The sequence below is a fragment of the Salvelinus alpinus genome, chromosome 34, assembly GCF_045679555.1.
Source record: "Salvelinus alpinus chromosome 34, SLU_Salpinus.1, whole genome shotgun sequence".
NCBI classification, from domain to species: Eukaryota; Metazoa; Chordata; class Actinopteri; order Salmoniformes; family Salmonidae; genus Salvelinus; species Salvelinus alpinus.
This window is the reverse complement of record NC_092119.1, coordinates 6,443,393-6,464,305: the sequence shown is the minus strand read 5'-3', so window position 1 is coordinate 6,464,305 and position 20,913 is coordinate 6,443,393. Positions and strand designations below refer to the sequence as shown.

The following is a 20,913-nucleotide window of genomic DNA, read 5'->3' as shown; positions in this document are numbered from 1 at the left end:
ACCTCTCTCTTCCTCCCCCCTTTCACCTCTCTCTCTCCCCCCCTCTTTCACCTCTCTCTCCCCCCCTCTTTCACCCCTCTCCCCCCTCCCCAGTGTGAACACGTGTCCTAACAACTGTTCTGGCCGAGGGGAGTGTCGCGTGGGGAACTCAACAGCTGCTGTTTATTGTGACTGTGAATCCAACTGGAAGGGCGAGGCCTGTGATGTCCCTTACTGCCTGTCAGACTGTGGTTGGCCTGCCAGGGGACACTGCCTTCAGGACACAAAGACATGTCGATGCCAGCCTGGGTGGCAAGGTGGGCACCGTCTCTATCTTCAACTACTGATACACACGTGTGTGTGTGTGTGTGTGTGTGTGTGTGTGTGTGTGTGTGTGTGTGTGTGTGTGTGTGTGTGTGTGTGTGTGTGTGTGTGTGTGTGTGTGTGTGTGTGTGTGTGTGTGTGTGTGTGTGTGTGTGTGTGTGTGTCATATTGCCCTATTTTACCGACACACTATTAGATTATTAGTTTGCCTTACGTCCATGTTGTTGTTGAATACCTCATAAAAAGCCACGGAAACGCATTGGCAATGACCTTCCAGGCGATGATGTATTCATTTGACTATTGTACTGTCAGCAGTTTAATTCCAACATTTAGGCCAAAACAAATACCTGCTGTTCATATCCCTGGGCTAATACATTACCTATTAATTAATACATTACCTATTAACTAGCTGGTATTGTCCCTCACTGAATGGAAACGGTGAGAGCATCACAAATGACTCCCTATGGACCTTGGTCACAAATTACTCCCTATGGACCTTGGTCACAAATGGCTCCCTATGGACCTTGGTCACAAATGAGTCCCTATGGACCTTGGTCACAAATGACTCCCTATGGGCCTTGGTCTAAAGTAGTGCACTATATAGGGAGTTATGGTGCCATTTGGAATACATGCTGATTTATTCCAGACGTGTGTCCCTCCTGTCCTTTATTGACTGAGTGTGAACAGAGAGATGACGTGTATCTATAATACTAAGGAATGTAGCCTATAATACCAGCTGTATCTATACTACTAAGGAATGTAGTCTATAATACCAGCTGTATCTATAATACTAAGGAATGTAGCCTATAATACCAGCTGTATCTATAATACTAAGGAATGTAGCCTATAATACCAGCTGTATCTATAATACTAAGGAATGTAGTCTATAATACCAGCTGTATCTATAATACTAAGGAATGTAGACTATAATACCAGCTGTATCTATAATACTAAGGAATGTAGTCTATCATACCAGCTGTATCTATAATACTAAGGAATGTAGTCTATAATACCAGCTGTATCTATAATACTAAGGAATGTAGTCTATAATACCAGCTGTATCTATAATACTAAGGAATGTAGCCTATAATAACAGCTGTATCTATAATACTAAGGAATGTAGCCTATAATACCAGCTGTATCTATAATACTAAGGAATGTAGTCTATAATACCAGCTGTATCTATAATACTAAGGAATGTAGCCTATAATACCAGCTGTATCTATAATACTAAGGAATGTAGCCTATAATACCAGCTGTATCTATAATACTAAGGAATGTAGTCTATAATACCAGCTGTATCTATAATACTAAGGAATGTAGTCTATAATACCAGCTGTATCTATAATACTAAGGAATGTAGCCTATAATACCAGCTGTATCTATAATACTAAGGAATGTAGTCTATAATACCAGCTGTATCTATAATACTAAGGAATGTAGCCTGTAGTAATACCAGCTGTATCTATAATACTAAGGAATGTAGTTTATAATACCAGCTGTATCTATAATACTAAGGAATGTAGTCTATAATACCAGCTGTATCTATAATACTAAGGAATGTAGCCTGTAGTAATACCAGTTGTATCTATAATACTAAGGAATGTAGTCTATAATACCAGCTGTATCTATAATACTAAGGAATGTAGTCTATAATACCAGCTGTATCTATAATACTAAGGAATGTAGCCTATAATACCAGCTGTATCTATAATACTAAGGAATGTAGTCTATAATAACAGCTGTATCTATAATACTAAGGAATGTAGCCTATAATACCAGCTGTATCTATAATACTAAGGAATGTAGCCTATAATACCAGCTGTATCTATAATACTAAGGAATGTAGTCTATAATTCCAGCTGTATCTATAATACTAAGGAATGAAGCCTATAATACCAGCTGTATCTATAATACTAAGGAATGTAGTCTATAATACCAGCTGTATCTATAATACTAAGGAATGTAGCCTGTAGTAATACCAGCTGTATCTATAATACTAAGGAATGTAGTCTATAATACCAGCTGTATCTATAATACTAAGGAATGTAGTCTATAATACCAGCTGTATCTATAATACTAAGGAATGTAGCCTATAATACCAGCTGTATCTATAATACTAAGGAATGTAGCCTATAATACCAGCTGTATCTATAATACTAAGGAATGTAGCCTATAATACCAGCTGTATCTAAAATAATAAGGAATGTAGCCTATAATACCAGCTGTATCTATAATACTAAGGAATGTAGTCTATAATACCAGCTGTATCTATAATACTAAGGAATGTAGTCTATAATACCAGCTGTATCTATAGTACTAAGGAATGTAGTCTATAATACCAGCTGTATCTATAATACTAAGGAATGTAGTCTATAATACCAGCTGTATCTATAATACTAAGGAATGTAGTCTATAATACCAGCTGTATCTATAATACTAAGGAATGTAGTCTATAATACCAGCTGTATCTATAATACTAAGGAATGTAGTCTATAATACCAGCTGTATCTATAATACTAAGGAATGTAGTCTATAATACCAGCTGTATCTATAATACTAAGGAATGTAGCCAGTAGTAATACCAGCTGTATCTATAATAATAAGGAATGTAGTCTATAATACCAGCTGTATCTATAATAATAAGGAATGTAGTCTATAATACCAGCTGTATCTATAATACTAAGGAATGTAGTCTATAATACCAGCTGTATCTATATTACTAAGGAATATAGCCTATAATACCAGCTGTATCTATAATACTAAGGAATGTAGCCTGTAGTAATACCAGCTGTATCTATAATACTAAGGAATGTAGCCTATAATACCAGCTGTATCTATAATACTAAGGAATGTAGCCTATAATACCAGCTGTATCTATAATACTAAGGAATGTAGCCTATAATACCAGCTGTATCTATAATACTAAGGAATGTAGTCTATAATACCAGCTGTATCTATAATACTAAGGAATGTAGCCTATAATACCAGCTGTATCTATAATACTAAGGAATGTAGCCTATAATACCAGCTGTATCTATAATACTAAGGAATGTAGCCTATAATACCAGCTGTATCTATAATACTAAGGAATGTAGTCTATAATACCAGCTGTATCTATAATACTAAGGAATGAAGCCTATAATACCAGCTGTATCTATAATACTAAGGAATGTAGTCTATAATACCAGCTGTATCTATAATACTAAGGAATGTAGCCTGTAGTAATACCAGCTGTATCTATAATACTAAGGAATGTAGTCTATAATACCAGCTGTATCTATAATACTAAGGAATGTAGTCTATAATACCAGCTGTATCTATAATACTAAGGAATGTAGCCTATAATACCAGCTGTATCTATAATACTAAGGAATGTAGCCTATAATACCAGCTGTATCTATAATACTAAGGAATGTAGCCTATAATACCAGCTGTATCTAAAATAATAAGGAATGTAGCCTATAATACCAGCTGTATCTATAATACTAAGGAATGTAGTCTATAATACCAGCTGTATCTATAATACTAAGGAATGTAGTCTATAATACCAGCTGTATCTATAATACTAAGGAATGTAGTCTATAATACCAGCTGTATCTATAATACTAAGGAATGTAGTCTATAATACCAGCTGTATCTATAATACTAAGGAATGTAGTCTATAATACCAGCTGTATCTATAATACTAAGGAATGTAGTCTATAATACCAGCTGTATCTATAATACTAAGGAATGTAGTCTATAATACCAGCTGTATCTATAATACTAAGGAATGTAGTCTATAATACCAGCTGTATCTATAATACTAAGGAATGTAGCCAGTAGTAATACCAGCTGTATCTATAATAATAAGGAATGTAGTCTATAATACCAGCTGTATCTATAATAATAAGGAATGTAGTCTATAATACCAGCTGTATCTATAATACTAAGGAATGTAGTCTATAATACCAGCTGTATCTATATTACTAAGGAATATAGCCTATAATACCAGCTGTATCTATAATACTAAGGAATGTAGCCTGTAGTAATACCAGCTGTATCTATAATACTAAGGAATGTAGCCTATAATACCAGCTGTATCTATAATACTAAGGAATGTAGCCTATAATACCAGCTGTATCTATAATACTAAGGAATGTAGCCTATAATACCAGCTGTATCTATAATACTAAGGAATGTAGTCTATAATACCAGCTGTATCTATAATACTAAGGAATGTAGCCTATAATACCAGCTGTATCTATAATACTAAGGAATGTAGCCTGTAGTAATACCAGCTGTATCTATAATACTAAGGAATGTAGTCTATAATACCAGCTGTATCTATAATACTAAGGAATGTAGCCTGTAGTAATACCAGTGTTTCCTTCTGAAATCTTTTCATGCCTGCCACCTTTGTCTGTTCCAAAGACGTTCTCCGATGATGTCACCAGTCTTATTCATATTCTCCTATACCCCTGTTGTTTTGGTTTCTCTCCTTTTCCGGTCGTTAACCGTTCCTCAAAGGTTTTCCGTAGTGTTCCGTGGCATTCCGCAGCATCAGCCGTGTAATTTGTGTCATTAACCTACCTGGCTACCAGGCTACTAGGCTACCAGGCTACTAGGCTACCAGGCTACTAGGCTACCAGGCTACTAGGCTACCAGGCTACTAGGCTACCAGGCTACTAGGCTACCAGGCTACTAGGCTACCAGGCTACTAGGCTACCACGGCTCCTACCTTTTTAATTACCTATTTTCAAAGTCACACTTGTAAAATCACAGTGCCGTAACCGGACAACAGAAGACTGGAGAGACGTTATAATCTGTTTATTACTCTGTCACGGTACGGTAACCGGACAACAGAAGACTGGAGAGACGTTATAATCTGTTTATTACTCTGTCACGGTACGGTAACCGGACAACAGAAGACTGGAGAGACGTTATAATCTGTTTATTACTCTGTCACGGTACGGTAACCGGACAACAGAATACTGGAGAGACGTTATAATCTGTTTATTACTCTGTCACGGTACGGTAACCGGACAACAGAAGACTGGAGAGACGTTATAATCTGTTTATTACTCTGTCACGGTACGGTAACTGGACAACAGAAGACTGGAGAGACGTTATAATCTGTTTATTACTCTGTCACGGGCGTCCGGCCGGACTGGGGCGCGTAACCGCCGGGCTGACCGGACACAGAAGACTGGAGAGACGTTATAATCTGTTTATTACTCTGTCACGGTACGGTAACCGGACAACAGAAGACTGGAGAGACGTTATAATCTGTTTATTACTCTGTCACGGTACGGTAACCGGACAACAGAAGACTGGAGAGACGTTATAATCTGTTTATTACTCTGTCACGGTACGGTAACCGGACAACAGAAGACTGGAGAGACGTTATAATCTGTTTATTACTCTGTCACGGTGCTGTAACCGGACAACAGAAGACTGGAGAGACGTTATAATCTGTTTATTACTCTGTCACGGTGCTGTAACCGGACAACAGAAGACTGGAGAGACGTTATAATCATCTTTAAGCATATTGATGCTGTAAGACTCCACATGAACTAACCTAAAGGGCCGTGAGACTGTGTTCAACAGTACATTAATATACTAGCTGTTCGTCAGGTGTTTCATTGTGAATATGTGACTCACCAGCTCAATTTCAGGCCCATGTAGCAACATTTAAATGTAGTTTTAAAATAAGCTAGGGAACGGTGTATTATACACAGCAGTTGAGCTACAATGGGGAAAGTCATTCTGATTTTGAAAGTTGATATGTTTTGGTACAGCTACTGTCTTCAACCAATCAGCATCGTTCACACCCTCTAAAGCTTTAGCCCCACCCATCTCTTTCAGGATTCTCATGCGAGGCCATGTGCTAAACAGAGTGAGTAGTAAACAACCAACGTTTTCAAGACTAAAAGTGGTGAAAGTAGTAGCCTACAATAAGGAAAGACTCAAGGTAAAAATACACTTGATCTAGTCCTTTATCCTAATCTGACCTTGGTTCAGGTCACGTTGTTGTTCACATTACCGTCTCTGGTAAACACACACTGTAAAAGCTATGTTTATTTGTCACATGCACAGAATACAGAAGGTGTAAACGGTAAAGTGAAATGGTTAGTTTCTGTAGAAACACTACATTACCCAGCAACACTACATTACCCATACACACTACATTACCCAGACACACTACATTACCCAGACACACTACATTACCCAGACACACTACATTACCCAGACACACTACATTACCCAGACACACTACATTTCCCAGCAACACTACATTACCCAGACACACTACATTACCCATACACACTACATTACCCAGCAACACTACATTACCCAGCAACACTACATTACCCAGCAACACTACATTACCCAGACACACTGGTCTAAATTGATGGGTCATGTGAAATAAATACTATAACCCCCAGCCACATCTATCTAAGTGGATGGGTCACTATTCTCTAGACATGAACACATGTTCATGAAATACATTAGAATGCCAGGTGGATTTACAGATGGAATACACGTTTGAAATACATTAGAATGCCAGGTGGATTTACAGATGGAATACACGTTTGAAATACATTAGAATGCCAGGTGGATTTACAGATGGAATACACGTTTGAAATACATTAGAATGCCAGGTGGATTTACAGATGGAATACACGTTTGAAATACATTAGAATGCTAGGTGGATTTACAGATGGAATACACGTTTGAAATACATTAGAATGCCAGGTGGATTTACAGATGGAATACACGTTTGAAATACAATAGAATGCCAGGTGGATTTACAGATGGAATACACGTTTGAAATACAATAGAATGCCAGGTGGATTTACAGATGGAATACACGTTTGAAATACATTAGAATGCTAGGTGGATTTACAGATGGAATACACGTTTGAAATAAAATAGAATGCCAGGTGGATTTACAGATGGAATACACGTTTGAAATACATTAGAATGCTAGGTGGATTTACAGATGGAATACACGTTTGAAATACAATAGAATGCCAGGTGGATTTACAGATGGAATACACGTTTGAAATACATTAGAATGCCAGGTGGATTTACAGATGGAATACACGTTTGAAATACATTAGAATGCCAGGTGGATTTACAGATGGAATACACGTTTGAAATACATTAGAATGCCAGGTGGATTTACAGATGGAATACACGTTTGAAATACATTAGAATGCTAGGTGGATTTACAGATGGAAAACACATTTGTTATTAAGACACATGAAAGTTCACATGTTCCAGAAGGCATTTTCACCCCAAAATACATTTTGATAAAATAAACAAATATATATGTTCAAATGGCTGTCCTGTGAAGTAGTGACGTGTGGCATACGCCTAGCTTCCTGTAACGACTCACATATTAAGATAAAGTTAAATTCACCTTTAGATGAATCTCCTGGCAATAGATGGTGTCTGCAAAATGACTGCAATAAAAGACATACAGAGATCAAAGGACCATAATAAAAGTGGACAAAAATGACTCACCTCCCCCCCCCCCCCCCTGTGAAGTGTGTGAAAACCAATAAGGGAGTCAGACTGTTGAAATCTTCTCTCCCCAACAGGTCCAGACTGCTCTGTGTCCGTCCCGGCCAACTCTTCATTCTGGCAGCGGGAAGAATACCCTGATCCGGGGCTGGCCAGGGCTTCCCACAAGGCCGTAGTGGATCACGGGATCATGTGGGTCGTCGGGGGTTACGTCTTCAACTCCTCAGACTACCAGATGGTCAAAGCGTAAGAATTGGACATCATTACATCACATATTAGCTAACTACTGTGTGTATACCAGCTCTGTAACAGGGCAATTGTTCCTTTCCGGCTTGAAGGATTTTTTTCTGTCGAAACGCGCTTTTAAATTAATAGTTAGCAGTTCAAGATTTGGGCAATGAAGCTCATTTTCTACTTACCCAAAGTCAGATGAATTCATGGATCCCATTTTGAAGGAAGTTGCTAACTAGCATTAGCACAGTGACTGGAAGTCTATTGGAACAGCTAGCATGCTGTTCCCATAAACTTCTAATCATTGCACTAATGCTAGTTAGCAATGGCTCGCAAAACTACCTTCAGCTTGGGGAAGTAGAAAAAGGGGCTTAACCCTGCGAGACCCAAGGTTGCCAAAATGCAATGCTGTCTAAATGTCATCCTGTACAGGTCCTACGCTGAAGACTCATGTCAACATACATAGTACATCTCCTCCTCAGTAGTATTTGTTGTGTGTCAGTATGATTATTGTAGCCTCAGTAGCCTCTGAAACAGAAACGGGCTGAAAGGGTTGTCATACTAAGAATATTTTTTATATATATATAAAAAACAGGTAGGACAGGACCAGGTAGGACATGACCAGGAAGGAGGCCATACCCAGGTAGGCCATACCCAGGTAGGCCAGACCCAGGTAAGCCAGACCCAGGTCTGGCCTACCTGGGTCTGGCCTACCTGGTCCTGTCCTACCTGGGTCTGTCCTACCTGGGTATGTCCTACCTGGTTCTGTGCTACCTGGGTATGTCCTACCTGGTCCTGGCCTACCTGGTACTGTCCTACCTGGGTCTGGCCTACCTGGGTCTGTCCTACCTGGTCCTGTCCTGTGATGGTGTTTTGGTCCTGATCTTCTCTCTCTCTCTCTTCCCAGGTATAACCTCAGCTCCCAGCGCTGGCTGTCCCTCAACGTCTCTGTCAACTCAGTCATGGGACGATACGGACACTCTCTGGCACTACATGAGGTATGGGATCTAGGGACATAGTGGTTCATCTGTAGTAATATTGACAAAGTACTATTTAGTTGTCAATAGTAGAATACTCTGTAGAATACACTTCCGCTAGCTTTGTCAGAAGCTAGACCTTTGGTCCTGACCTCAAACAACATCAATTCTCTAAGAATCTCTTTGACCCTGTGGTAGATGTTAGTGCTTCTTCTCACCGTAATGTGTTGTGAGATGTCAGCTAACCTCTTGTTGTTATCTGTTGTGATAAGATACCTAATATATTGCCATCTGTCCTTCTCCGTAATGTCATATTATAACTTGTCATAACCTTTCATAACCTGTCCTCTCTGATGTCCTGTTCCTCCTCTCTAACGTCCTGTTCCTCCTCTCTAACGTCCTGTTCCTCCTCTCTAACGTCCTGTTCCTCCTCTCTAACGTCCTGTTCCTCCTCTCTAACGTCCTGTTCCTCCTCTCTAACGTCCTGTTCCTCCTCTCTGACGTCCTGTTCCTCCTCTCTAACGTCCTGTTCCTCCTCTCTGACGTCCTGTTCCTCCTCTCTAACATCCTGTTCCTCCTCTCTGACATCCTGTTCCTCCTCTCTAACGTCCTGTTCCTTCTCTCTAACGTCCTGTTCCTCCTCTCTGACATCCTGTTCCTCCTCTCTAACGTCCTGTTCCTCCTCTCTGACGTCCTGTTCCTCCTCTCTAACGTCCTGTTCCTCCTCTCTAACGTCCTGTTCCTCCTCTCTAACATCCTGTTCCTCCTCTCTAACATCCTGTTCCTCCTCTCTAACATCCTGTTCCTCCTCTCTAACGTCCTGTTCCTCCTCTCTAACGTCCTGTTCCTCCTCTCTGACGTCCTGTTCCTCCTCTCTAACGTCCTGTTCCTCCTCTCTAACGTCCTGTTCCTCCTCTCTAACGTCCTGTTCCTCCTCTCTGACGTCCTGTTCCTCCTCTCTAACGTCCTGTTCCTCCTCTCTAACGTCCTGTTCCTCCTCTCTGACGTCCTGTTCCTCCTCTCTAACATCCTGTTCCTCCTCTCTGACATCCTGTTCCTCCTCTCTGACATCCTGTTCCTCCTCTCTAACGTCCTGTTCCTCCTCTCTGACGTCCTGTTCCTCCTCTCTAACGTCCTGTTCCTCCTCTCTAACGTCCTGTTCCTCCTCTCTAACGTCCTGTTCCTCCTCTCTAACGTCCTGTTCCTCCTCTCTAACGTCCTGTTCCTCCTCTCTAACATCCTGTTCCTCCTCTCTAACGTCATGTTCCTCCTCTCTAACGTCCTGTTCCTCCTCTCTGACGTCCTGTTCCTCCTCTCTAACGTCCTGTTCCTCCTCTCTGACGTCCTGTTCCTCCTCTCTAACGTCCTGTTCCTCCTCTCTAACGTCCTGTTCCTCCTCTCTGACATCCTGTTCCTCCTCTCTAACGTCCTGTTCCTCCTCTCTAACGTCCTGTTCCTCCTCTCTGTCGTGGAAAATCACTTCAAATATAACTCTTACAAGAACTTTGTGAACTCAAATATGATTTTTAATACAAATTGTATCGCAATCTGGAATGTCCGCGGAACACACCCCGCGGAACACACCCCGCGGCACACACACTTTCTCAGAACTCTAGCTCCTCTATTTATACACACATAGTATTATATCCATCCCTTATGCAAATGACCTTTCATTTCTTAAGTCTTTCACCATCATTATCTTTTAGTTCAAGCTTCCTACTGGTTCATGCCCTATAACACCCATATCTGTTTTCAGTTAGATTATAATGGTGGCTGGACCCTCTATCTTTTTAGTTTGTCAGCATAATGTCTCACTTCCCTTCATTAATGTGTCAATGTACTCCCTGTTCAGCTTGCCTTTATTGGAATCAGCAGATTCTGTCCTATATGTTTTTAGAAGCAGCTGACCATGGGTCCCTCTATCTTTAGTGTGTCAGCATAATGTGTCAATGTACTCTTTGTTTTGTTTGCCTTTATTGGAATCAGCAGACTCTACCCTATAGGCCTTCATTTTAGAAGCAGCTGACTATGAATCTCTTTATCATTAGTGTCAGGTCAGCAGACCCTGTGTCTCTCCCTTTCATTAGTGTCAGGTCAGCAGACCATGTGTCTCCCTTTCATTACTGTGATCTATTTTTAATGTTCAGCCATTTTATACATCTATGTGCTGTCCTATACATCTCATTTACTCCTACATCTCTAACGTCCTGTTCCTCCTCTCTGACGTCCTGTTCCTCCTCTCTAACGTCATGTTCCTCCTCTCTGACATCCTGTTCCTCCTCTCTAACATCCTGTTCCTCCTCTCTAACGTCCTGTTCCTCCTCTCTGACGTCCTGTTCCTCCTCTCTAACGTCCTGTTCCTCCTCTCTAACGTCCTGTTCCTCCTCTCTGACGTCCTGTTCCTCCTCTCTGACATCCTGTTCCTCCTCTAACGTCCTGTTCCTCCTCTCTAACGTCCTGTTCCTCCTCTCTGACATCCTGTTCCTCCTCTCTAACATCCTGTTCCTCCTCTCTAACGTCCTGTTCCTCCTCTCTAACATCCTGTTCCTCCTCTCTAACGTCCTGTTCCTCCTCTCTGACATCCTGTTCCTCCTCTCTAACATCCTGTTCCTCCTCTCTAACGTCCTGTTCCTCCTCTCTAACGTCCTGTTCCTCCTCTCTGACGTCATGTTCCTCCTCTCTAACGTCCTGTTCCTCCTCTAACATCCTGTTCCTCCTCCTCTCTGACGTCCTGTTTCTCCTCTCTAACGTCCTGTTCCTCCTGTTCCTCCTCTCTGACGTCCTGTTCCTCCTCTCTAACGTCCTGTTCCTCCTCTCTAACGTCCTGTTCCTCCTCTCTGACGTCATGTTCCTCCTCCTCTCTGACGTCCTGTTTCTCCTCTCTAACGTCCTGTTCCTCCTCTCTAACGTCCTGTTCCTCCTCTAAACCCAGGGAAAGATCTACATGTACGGAGGGAAGATAGACTCTACTGGCAACGTGACCAGCCAGCTGTGGGCGTTCCACATCCAGAACCAGACGTGGGTGTTCCTCTCTGCCCGAGCCCAGGAACAGTGGGCCGTGGTGGGACACTCTGCCCACGTAGTGCCCCCCCTGTTGGAGGGGGGTAGTCCAGTCATGCTGGTGCTGTTTGGACACTGTCCTCTGTACGGGTACATCAGCCAGGTGCAGGAGTACCACTTTGGTGAGTGCTACTGGGTCCATATATGTTGTTCCTGTATTCAACTTTTGGTCCTGATTTACCAGCACCCTATAAACAGATTGTATATGGTTGTTCTTAACCCCTCTGTTATGAAGTATCGTTACATAGACACTATATATACAAAAGTACGTGGAAACCCCTTCAAATTAGTGGATTCGTCTTTTTCAGCCATTTTAGTGAGTCCACCAGATCAGAGGCAGTAGGGATGACCAGGGATGTTCTCTGTTTAGTGAGTCCACCAGATCAGAGGCAGTAGGGATGACCAGGGATGTTCTCTGTTTAGTGAGTCCTCCAGATCAGAGGCAGTAGGGATGACCAGGGATGTTCTCTGTTTAGTGAGTCCTCCAGATCAGAGGCAGTAGGGATGACCAGGGATGTTCTCTGTTTAGTGAGTCCACCAGATCAGAGGCAGTAGGGATGATCAGGGATGTTCTCTGTTTAGTGAGTCCTCCAGATCAGAGGCAGTAGGGATCACCAGGGATGTTCTCTGTTTAGTGAGTCCTCCAGATCAGAGGCAGTAGGGATGACCAGGGATGTTCTCTGTTTAGTGAGTCCACCAGATCAGAGGCAGTAGGGATGATCAGGGATGTTCTCTGTTTAGTGAGTCCTCCAGATCAGAGGCAGTAGGGATGACCAGGGATGTTCTCTGTTTAGTGAGTCCTCCAGATCAGAGGCAGTAGGGATGACCAGGGATGTTCTCTGTTTAGTGAGTCCTCCAGATCAGAGGCAGTAGGGATGACCAGGGATGTTCTCTGTTTAGTGAGTCCTCCAGATCAGAGGCAGTAGGGATGACCAGGGATGTTCTCTGTTTAGTGAGTCCTCCAGATCAGAGGCAGTAGGGATGACCAGGGATGTTCTCTGTTTAGTGAGTCCTCCAGATCAGAGGCAGTAGGGATGACCAGGGATGTTCTCTGTTTAGTGAGTCCTCCAGATCAGAGGCAGTTGGGATGACCAGGGATGTTCTCTGTTTAGTGAGTCCTCCAGATCAGAGGCAGTAGGGATGACCAGGGATGTTCTCTGTTTAGTGAGTCCTCCAGATCAGAGGCAGTAGGGATGACCAGGGATGTTCTCTGTTTAGTGAGTCCACCAGATCAGAGGCAGTAGGGATGACCAGGGATGTTCTCTGTTTAGTGAGTCCTCCAGATCAGAGGCAGTAGGGATGACCAGGGATGTTCTCTGTTTAGTGAGTCCTCCAGATCAGAGGCAGTAGGGATGACCAGGGATGTTCTCTGTTTAGTGAGTCCTCCAGATCAGAGGCAGTAGGGATCACCAGGGATATTCTCTGTTTAGTGAGTCTCTTTTCCAACAAGTCATCACATTTCTGCCCTGCTAGAGCTGCCCCGGTCAACTGTAAGTGCTGTTATTGTGAGGTGGGAACGTCTAGGAGCAACAACGGCTCAGCCGCGAAGTGGTAGGCCACATAATCACACAGAACGGGGGCGCCAAGTGCTGAGTCGCTTAGCGTGTAAAAATATTCTGTCCTCGGTTGCAACAATCACTACCGAGTTCCAAACTGCCTCCGGAAGCAACGTCAAGACAATAACAGTTCGTCGGGAGCTTCATGAAATGGGTTTCCATGGCCGAGCAGCCGCGCACACAAGCCTACGATCACCCTGCGCAATGCCAAGCGTCGGCTGGAGTGGTGTAAAGCTCGCTGCCATTGGACTCTGGAGTGAAACGCGTTCTCTGGAGTGATGAATCACGCTTCACCATCTGGTAGTCCGACAAATCTGGGTTTGGCGGATGCCAGGAGAAGGCTACCTGCCCCAATGCATAGTGCCAACTGTAATGTTTGGTGGAGGAGGAATAATGATCTGGGGATGTTTTTCATGGTTCAGGCCCTTAGATCCAGTGAAGAGAAATCTTAACGCTACAGAATACAATGACATTCTAGAATATTCTGTGCTTCCAACTTTGTGGCAACAGTTTGGAGAAGGCCCTTCCCTGTTTCAGCATGACAATGCCCCTGTGCACAAAGCGAGGTCCATACAGAAATGTTTTGTTGAGATCAGTGTGGAAGCACTTGACTGGCCTGCACAGAGCCCTGACCTCAACCCCATCGAACTCCCGTCCTCACTAATGCTCTTGTGGCTGAATGGAAGCAAGTCCCCGCAGCAATGTTCCAACATCTAGTGGAAAGCCTTCCCAGAAGAGATTAGGCTGTTATAGCGGCAGAGGGGGGACCAACTCCATATTAATGCCCATGATTTTGGAATTAGATGTTGGACAAGCAGGTGTCCACATACTTTTGTTCATGTAGTGTCTGAACACAGCCATAACCAACACTAACCCATACCTGACTATACACAGCCATAACCAACCCATACCTGACTATACACAGCCATAACCAACCCTAACCCATACCTGACTATACACAGCCATAACCAACCCATACCTGACTATACACATCCATAACCAACTCTAACCCATACCTGACTATACACAGCCATAACCAACCCATACCTGACTATACACAGCCATAACCAACACTAACCCATACCTGACTATACACAGCCATAACCAACCCATACCTGACTATACACAGCCATAACCAACCCTAACCCATACCTGACTATACACAGCCATAACCAACCCATACCTGACTATACACATCCATAACCAACTCTAACCCATACCTGACTATACACAGCCATAACCAACTCTAACCCATACCTGACTATACACAGCCATAACCAACCCTAACCCATACCTGACTATACACAGCCATAACCAACCCCTACCTGACTATACACATCCATAACCAACTCTAACCCATACCTGACTATACACAGCCATAACCAACCCTAACCCATACCTGACTATACACAGCCATAACCAACCCATACCTGACTATACACAGCCATAACCAACCCCTACCTGACTATACACAGCCATAACCAACACTAACCCATACCTGACTATACACAGCCATAACCAACCCATACCTGACTATACACAGCTATAACCAACTCTAACCCATACCTGACTATACACAGCCATAACCAACCCATACCTGACTATACACATCCATAACCAACCCTAACCCATACCTGACTATACACAGCCATAACCAACCCATACCTGACTATACACATCCATAACCAACTCTAACCCATACCTGACTATACACAGCCATAACCAACCCATACCTGACTATACACATCCATAACCAACTCTAACCCATACCTGACTATACACAGCCATAACCAACTCTAACCCATACCTGACTATACACAGCCATAACCAACCCCTACCTGACTATACACATCCATAACCAACCCATACCTGACTATACACAGCCATAACCAACTCTAACCCATACCTGACTATACACAGCCATAACCAACCCCTACCTGACTATACAGAGTCATAACCAACCCATACCTGACTATACACAGCCATAACCAACCCTAACCCATACCTGACTATGCACAGCCATAACCAACCCCTACCTGACTATACACAGCCATAACCAACTCTAACCCATACCTGACTATACACAGCCATAACCAACCCATACCTGACTATACACAGCCATAACCAACCCTAACCCATACCTGACTATACACAGCCATAACCAACCCATACCTGACTATACACATCCATAACCAACTCTAACCCATACCTGACTATACACAGCCATAACCAACCCATACCTGACTATACACATCCATAACCAACTCTAACCCATACCTGACTATACACAGCCATAACCAACCCTAACCCATACCTGACTATACACAGCCATAACCAACCCCTACCTGACTATACACAGCCATAACCAACTCTAACCCATACCTGACTATACACAGCCATAACCAACCCTAACCCATACCTGACTATACACAGCCATAACTAACCCATACCTGACTATACACAGCCATAACCAACTCTAACCCATACCTGACTATACACAGCCATAACCAACCCATACCTGACTATACACTGCCATAACCAACTCTAACCCATACCTGACTATACACAGCCATAACCAACCCATACCTGACTATACACTGCCATAACCAACTCTAACCCATACCTGACTATACACAGCCATAACCAACCCTAACCCATACCTGACTATACACAGCCATAACCAACCCATACCTGACTATACACAGCCATAACCAACTCTAACCCATACCTGACTATACACATCCATAACCAACTCTAACCCATACCTGACTATACACATCCATAACCAACTCTAACCCATACCTGACTATACACAGCCATAACCAACCCATACCTGACTATACACAGCCATAACCAACCCTAACCCATACCTGACTATACACAGCCATAACCAACCCCTACCTGACTATACACAGCCATAACCAACCCATACCTGACTATACACAGCCATAACCAACCCATACCTGACTATACACAGCCAACACCAACCCTAACCCATACCTGACTATACACAGCCATAACCAACCCATACCTGACTATACACAGCCATAACCAACCCTAACCCATACCTGACTATACAAAGCCATAACCAACCCATACCTGACTATACACAGCCATAACCAACCCATACCTGACTATACACAGCCATAACCGACCCATACCTGACTATACACATCCATAACCAACTCTAACCCATACCTGACTATACACAGCCATAACCAACCCATACCTGACTATACACAGCCATAACCAACCCTAACCCATACCTGACTATACACAGCCATAACTAACCCATACCTGACTATACACAGCCATAACTAACCCATACCTGACTATACACATCCATAACCGACCCATACCTGACTATACACAGCCATAACCAACCCTAACCCATACCTGACTATACACAGCCATAACCGACCCATACCTGACTATACACAGCCATAACCAACCCTAACCCATACCTGACTATACAAAGCCATAACCAACCCTAACCCATACCTGATTATACACAGCCATAACCAACCCATACCTGACTATACACATCCATAACCGACCCATACCTGACTATACACAGCCATAACTAACACTAACCCATACCTGACTATACACAGCCATAACCAACTCTAACCCATACCTGACTATACACATCCATAACCAACTCTAACCCATACCTGACTATACACAGCCATAACCAACCCTAACCCATACCTGACTATACACAGCCATAACCAACCCCTACCTGACTATACACAGCCATAACCAACTCTAACCCATACCTGACTATACACAGCCATAACCAACCCTAACCCATACCTGACTATACACAGCCATAACTAACCCATACCTGACTATACACAGCCATAACCAACTCTAACCCATACCTGACTATACACAGCCATAACCAACCCATACCTGACTATACACTGCCATAACCAACTCTAACCCATACCTGACTATACACAGCCATAACCAACCCATACCTGACTATACACTGCCATAACCAACTCTAACCCATACCTGACTATACACAGCCATAACCAACCCTAACCCATACCTGACTATACACAGCCATAACCAACCCATACCTGACTATACACAGCCATAACCAACTCTAACCCATACCTGACTATACACATCCATAACCAACTCTAACCCATACCTGACTATACACAGCCATAACCAACCCATACCTGACTATACACAGCCATAACCAACCCTAACCCATACCTGACTATACACAGCCATAACCAACCCCTACCTGACTATACACAGCCATAACCAACCCATACCTGACTATACACAGCCATAACCAACCCATACCTGACTATACACAGCCAACACCAACCCTAACCCATACCTGACTATACACAGCCATAACCAACCCATACCTGACTATACACAGCCATAACCAACCCTAACCCATACCTGACTATACAAAGCCATAACCAACCCATACCTGACTATACACAGCCATAACCAACCCATACCTGACTATACACAGCCATAACCGACCCATACCTGACTATACACATCCATAACCAACTCTAACCCATACCTGACTATGCACAGCCATAACCAACCCATACCTGACTATACACAGCCATAACCAACCCTAACCCATACCTGACTATACACAGCCATAACTAACCCATACCTGACTATACACAGCCATAACTAACCCATACCTGACTATACACATCCATAACCGACCCATACCTGACTATACACAGCCATAACCAACCCTAACCCATACCTGACTATACACAGCCATAACCGACCCATACCTGACTATACACATCCATAACCAACTCTAACCCATACCTGACTATACACAGCCATAACCAACCCATACCTGACTATACACAGCCATAACCAACCCTAACCCATACCTGACTATACAAAGCCATAACCAACCCTAACCCATACCTGATTATACACAGCCATAACCAACCCATACCTGACTATACACATCCATAACCGACCCATACCTGACTATACACAGCCATAACTAACACTAACCCATACCTGACTATACACAGCCATAACCAACTCTAACCCATACCTGACTATACACAGCCATAACCGACCCATACCTGACTATACACATCCATAACCAACTCTAACCCATACCTGACTATACACAGCCATAACCAACCCATACCTGACTATACACAGCCATAACCAACTCTAACCCATACCTGACTATACACAGCCATAACCAACCCATACCTGACTATACACATCCATAACCGACCCATACCTGACTATACACAGCCATAACTAACACTAACCCATACCTGACTATACACAGCCATAACCAACTCTAACCCATACCTGACTATACACAGCCATAACCGACCCATACCTGACTATACACATCCATAACCAACTCTAACCCATACCTGACTATACACAGCCATAACCAACCCATACCTGACTATACACAGCCATAACCAACTCTAACCCATACCTGACTATACACAGCCATAACCAACCCATACCTGACTATACACATCCATAACCAACTCTAACCCATACCTGACTATACACAGCCATAACCGACCCATACCTGACTATACACAGCCATAACCAACCCATACCTGACTATACACATCCATAACCAACTCTAACCCATACCTGACTATACACTGCCATAACCAACCCATACCTGACTATACACATCCATAACCAACTCTAACCCATACCTGACTATACACAGCCATAACCAACCCATACCTGACTATACACATCCATAACCAACTCTAACCCATACCTGACTATACACAGCCATAACCGACCCATACCTGACTATACACAGCCATAACCAACCCATACCTGACTACACACATCCATAACCAACTCTAACCCATACCTGACTATACACAGCCATAACCAACCCATACCTGACTATACACATCCATAACCAACTCTAACCCATACCTGACTATACACAGCCATAACCAACCCATACCTGACTATACACAGCCATAACCAACCCATACCTGACTATACACAGCCATAACCAACTCTAACCCATACCTGACTATACACAGCCATAACCAACTCTAACCCATACCTGACTATACACAGCCATAACCAACCCATACCTGACTATACACAGCCATAACCAACCCATACCTGACTATACACAGCCATAACCAACCCATACCTGACTATACACAGCCACAACCAACCCATACCTGACTATACACAGCCATAACCAACCCATACCTGACTATACACAGCCATAACCAACCCATACCTGACTATACACAGCCACAACCAACCCATACCTGACTATACACAGCCATAACTAACCCTAACCCTCTGTTCTGTGGTTGCTCCAGCTAGGAACACGTGGAGTGCAGTGGTTACAGATGGAGCCCTGGTGCAGGGAGGGTACGGCCACAGCAGTGTGTTTGACCCCTCCTCCCGAGCCATCTACATACACGGAGGGTACAAGGCCTTCAGCGCTAACAAGTACGGCCTGTCTGGAGACCTGTACAAGTACGACGTGGACCGCAGCCGATGGTGAGTAGAGCCTGGAGTGTAGAGCCTGGAGAGTAGTGCCCGGAGTGTAGAGCCCGGAGAGTAGAGCCCGGAGAGTAGAGCCCGGAGAGTAGAGCCTGGAGAGTAGTGCCCGGAGTGTAGAGCCCGGAGAGTAGAGCCCGGAGAGTAGTGCCCGGAGTGTAGAGCCCGGAGAGTAGAGCCCGGAGAGTAGTGCCCGGAGAGTAGTGCCCGGAGAGTAGTGCCCGGAGTGTAGAGCCCGGAGTGTAGAGCCCGGAGTGTAGAGCCCGGAGAGTAGAGCCCGGAGAGTAGAGCCCGGAGAGTAGAGCCCGGAGAGTAGAGCCCGGAGAGTAGAGCCCGGAGAGTAGAGCCCGGAGTGTAGAGCCCGGAGAGTAGAGCCCGGAGTGTAGAACATATGAAAACTGTAGAACCTGAACACTACCACTACTACTGCTGCTACTACTATTACTACTACTACTACTACTGCTACTACTGCTACTACTGCTACTACTACTACTGCTACTACTACTACTACTACTACTGCTACTACTGCTACTGCTGCTACTACTACTGCTGCTGCTACTACTGCTGCTGCTGCTACTACTGCTGCTGCTACTACTACTGCTGCTACTACTACCACTACTACTACTACTACTACTGCTGCTGCTACTACTGCTGCTACTACTACTACTGCTGCTGCTGCTGCTACTACTACTACTGCTGCTGCTGCTGCTACTACTACTACTACTACTGCTGTTGCT

General features: G+C 43.6%; 1 protein-coding gene across 7 annotated transcripts in view; it reads left to right on the top strand.

Annotated features, from left to right (window-relative positions):
• atrn (attractin) overlaps positions 1-20,913 on the top strand; it is a 293,535-nt gene that overhangs the window by 54,348 nt on the left and 218,274 nt on the right. For all 7 annotated transcript variants that reach the window (XR_011672583.1, XM_071382288.1, XM_071382287.1 and 4 more), the window contains exons 5-9: positions 94-296; positions 7,896-8,064; positions 8,957-9,047; positions 11,959-12,208; positions 19,993-20,176. Coding sequence is in view for 6 of the 7 variants with exons in the window: in XM_071382288.1 (XP_071238389.1) it covers positions 94-296; positions 7,896-8,064; positions 8,957-9,047; positions 11,959-12,208; positions 19,993-20,176 (897 nt within the window). In the remaining variant the exon portion in view is untranslated. The remainder of the gene's footprint in view (positions 1-93; positions 297-7,895; positions 8,065-8,956; positions 9,048-11,958; positions 12,209-19,992; positions 20,177-20,913) is intronic.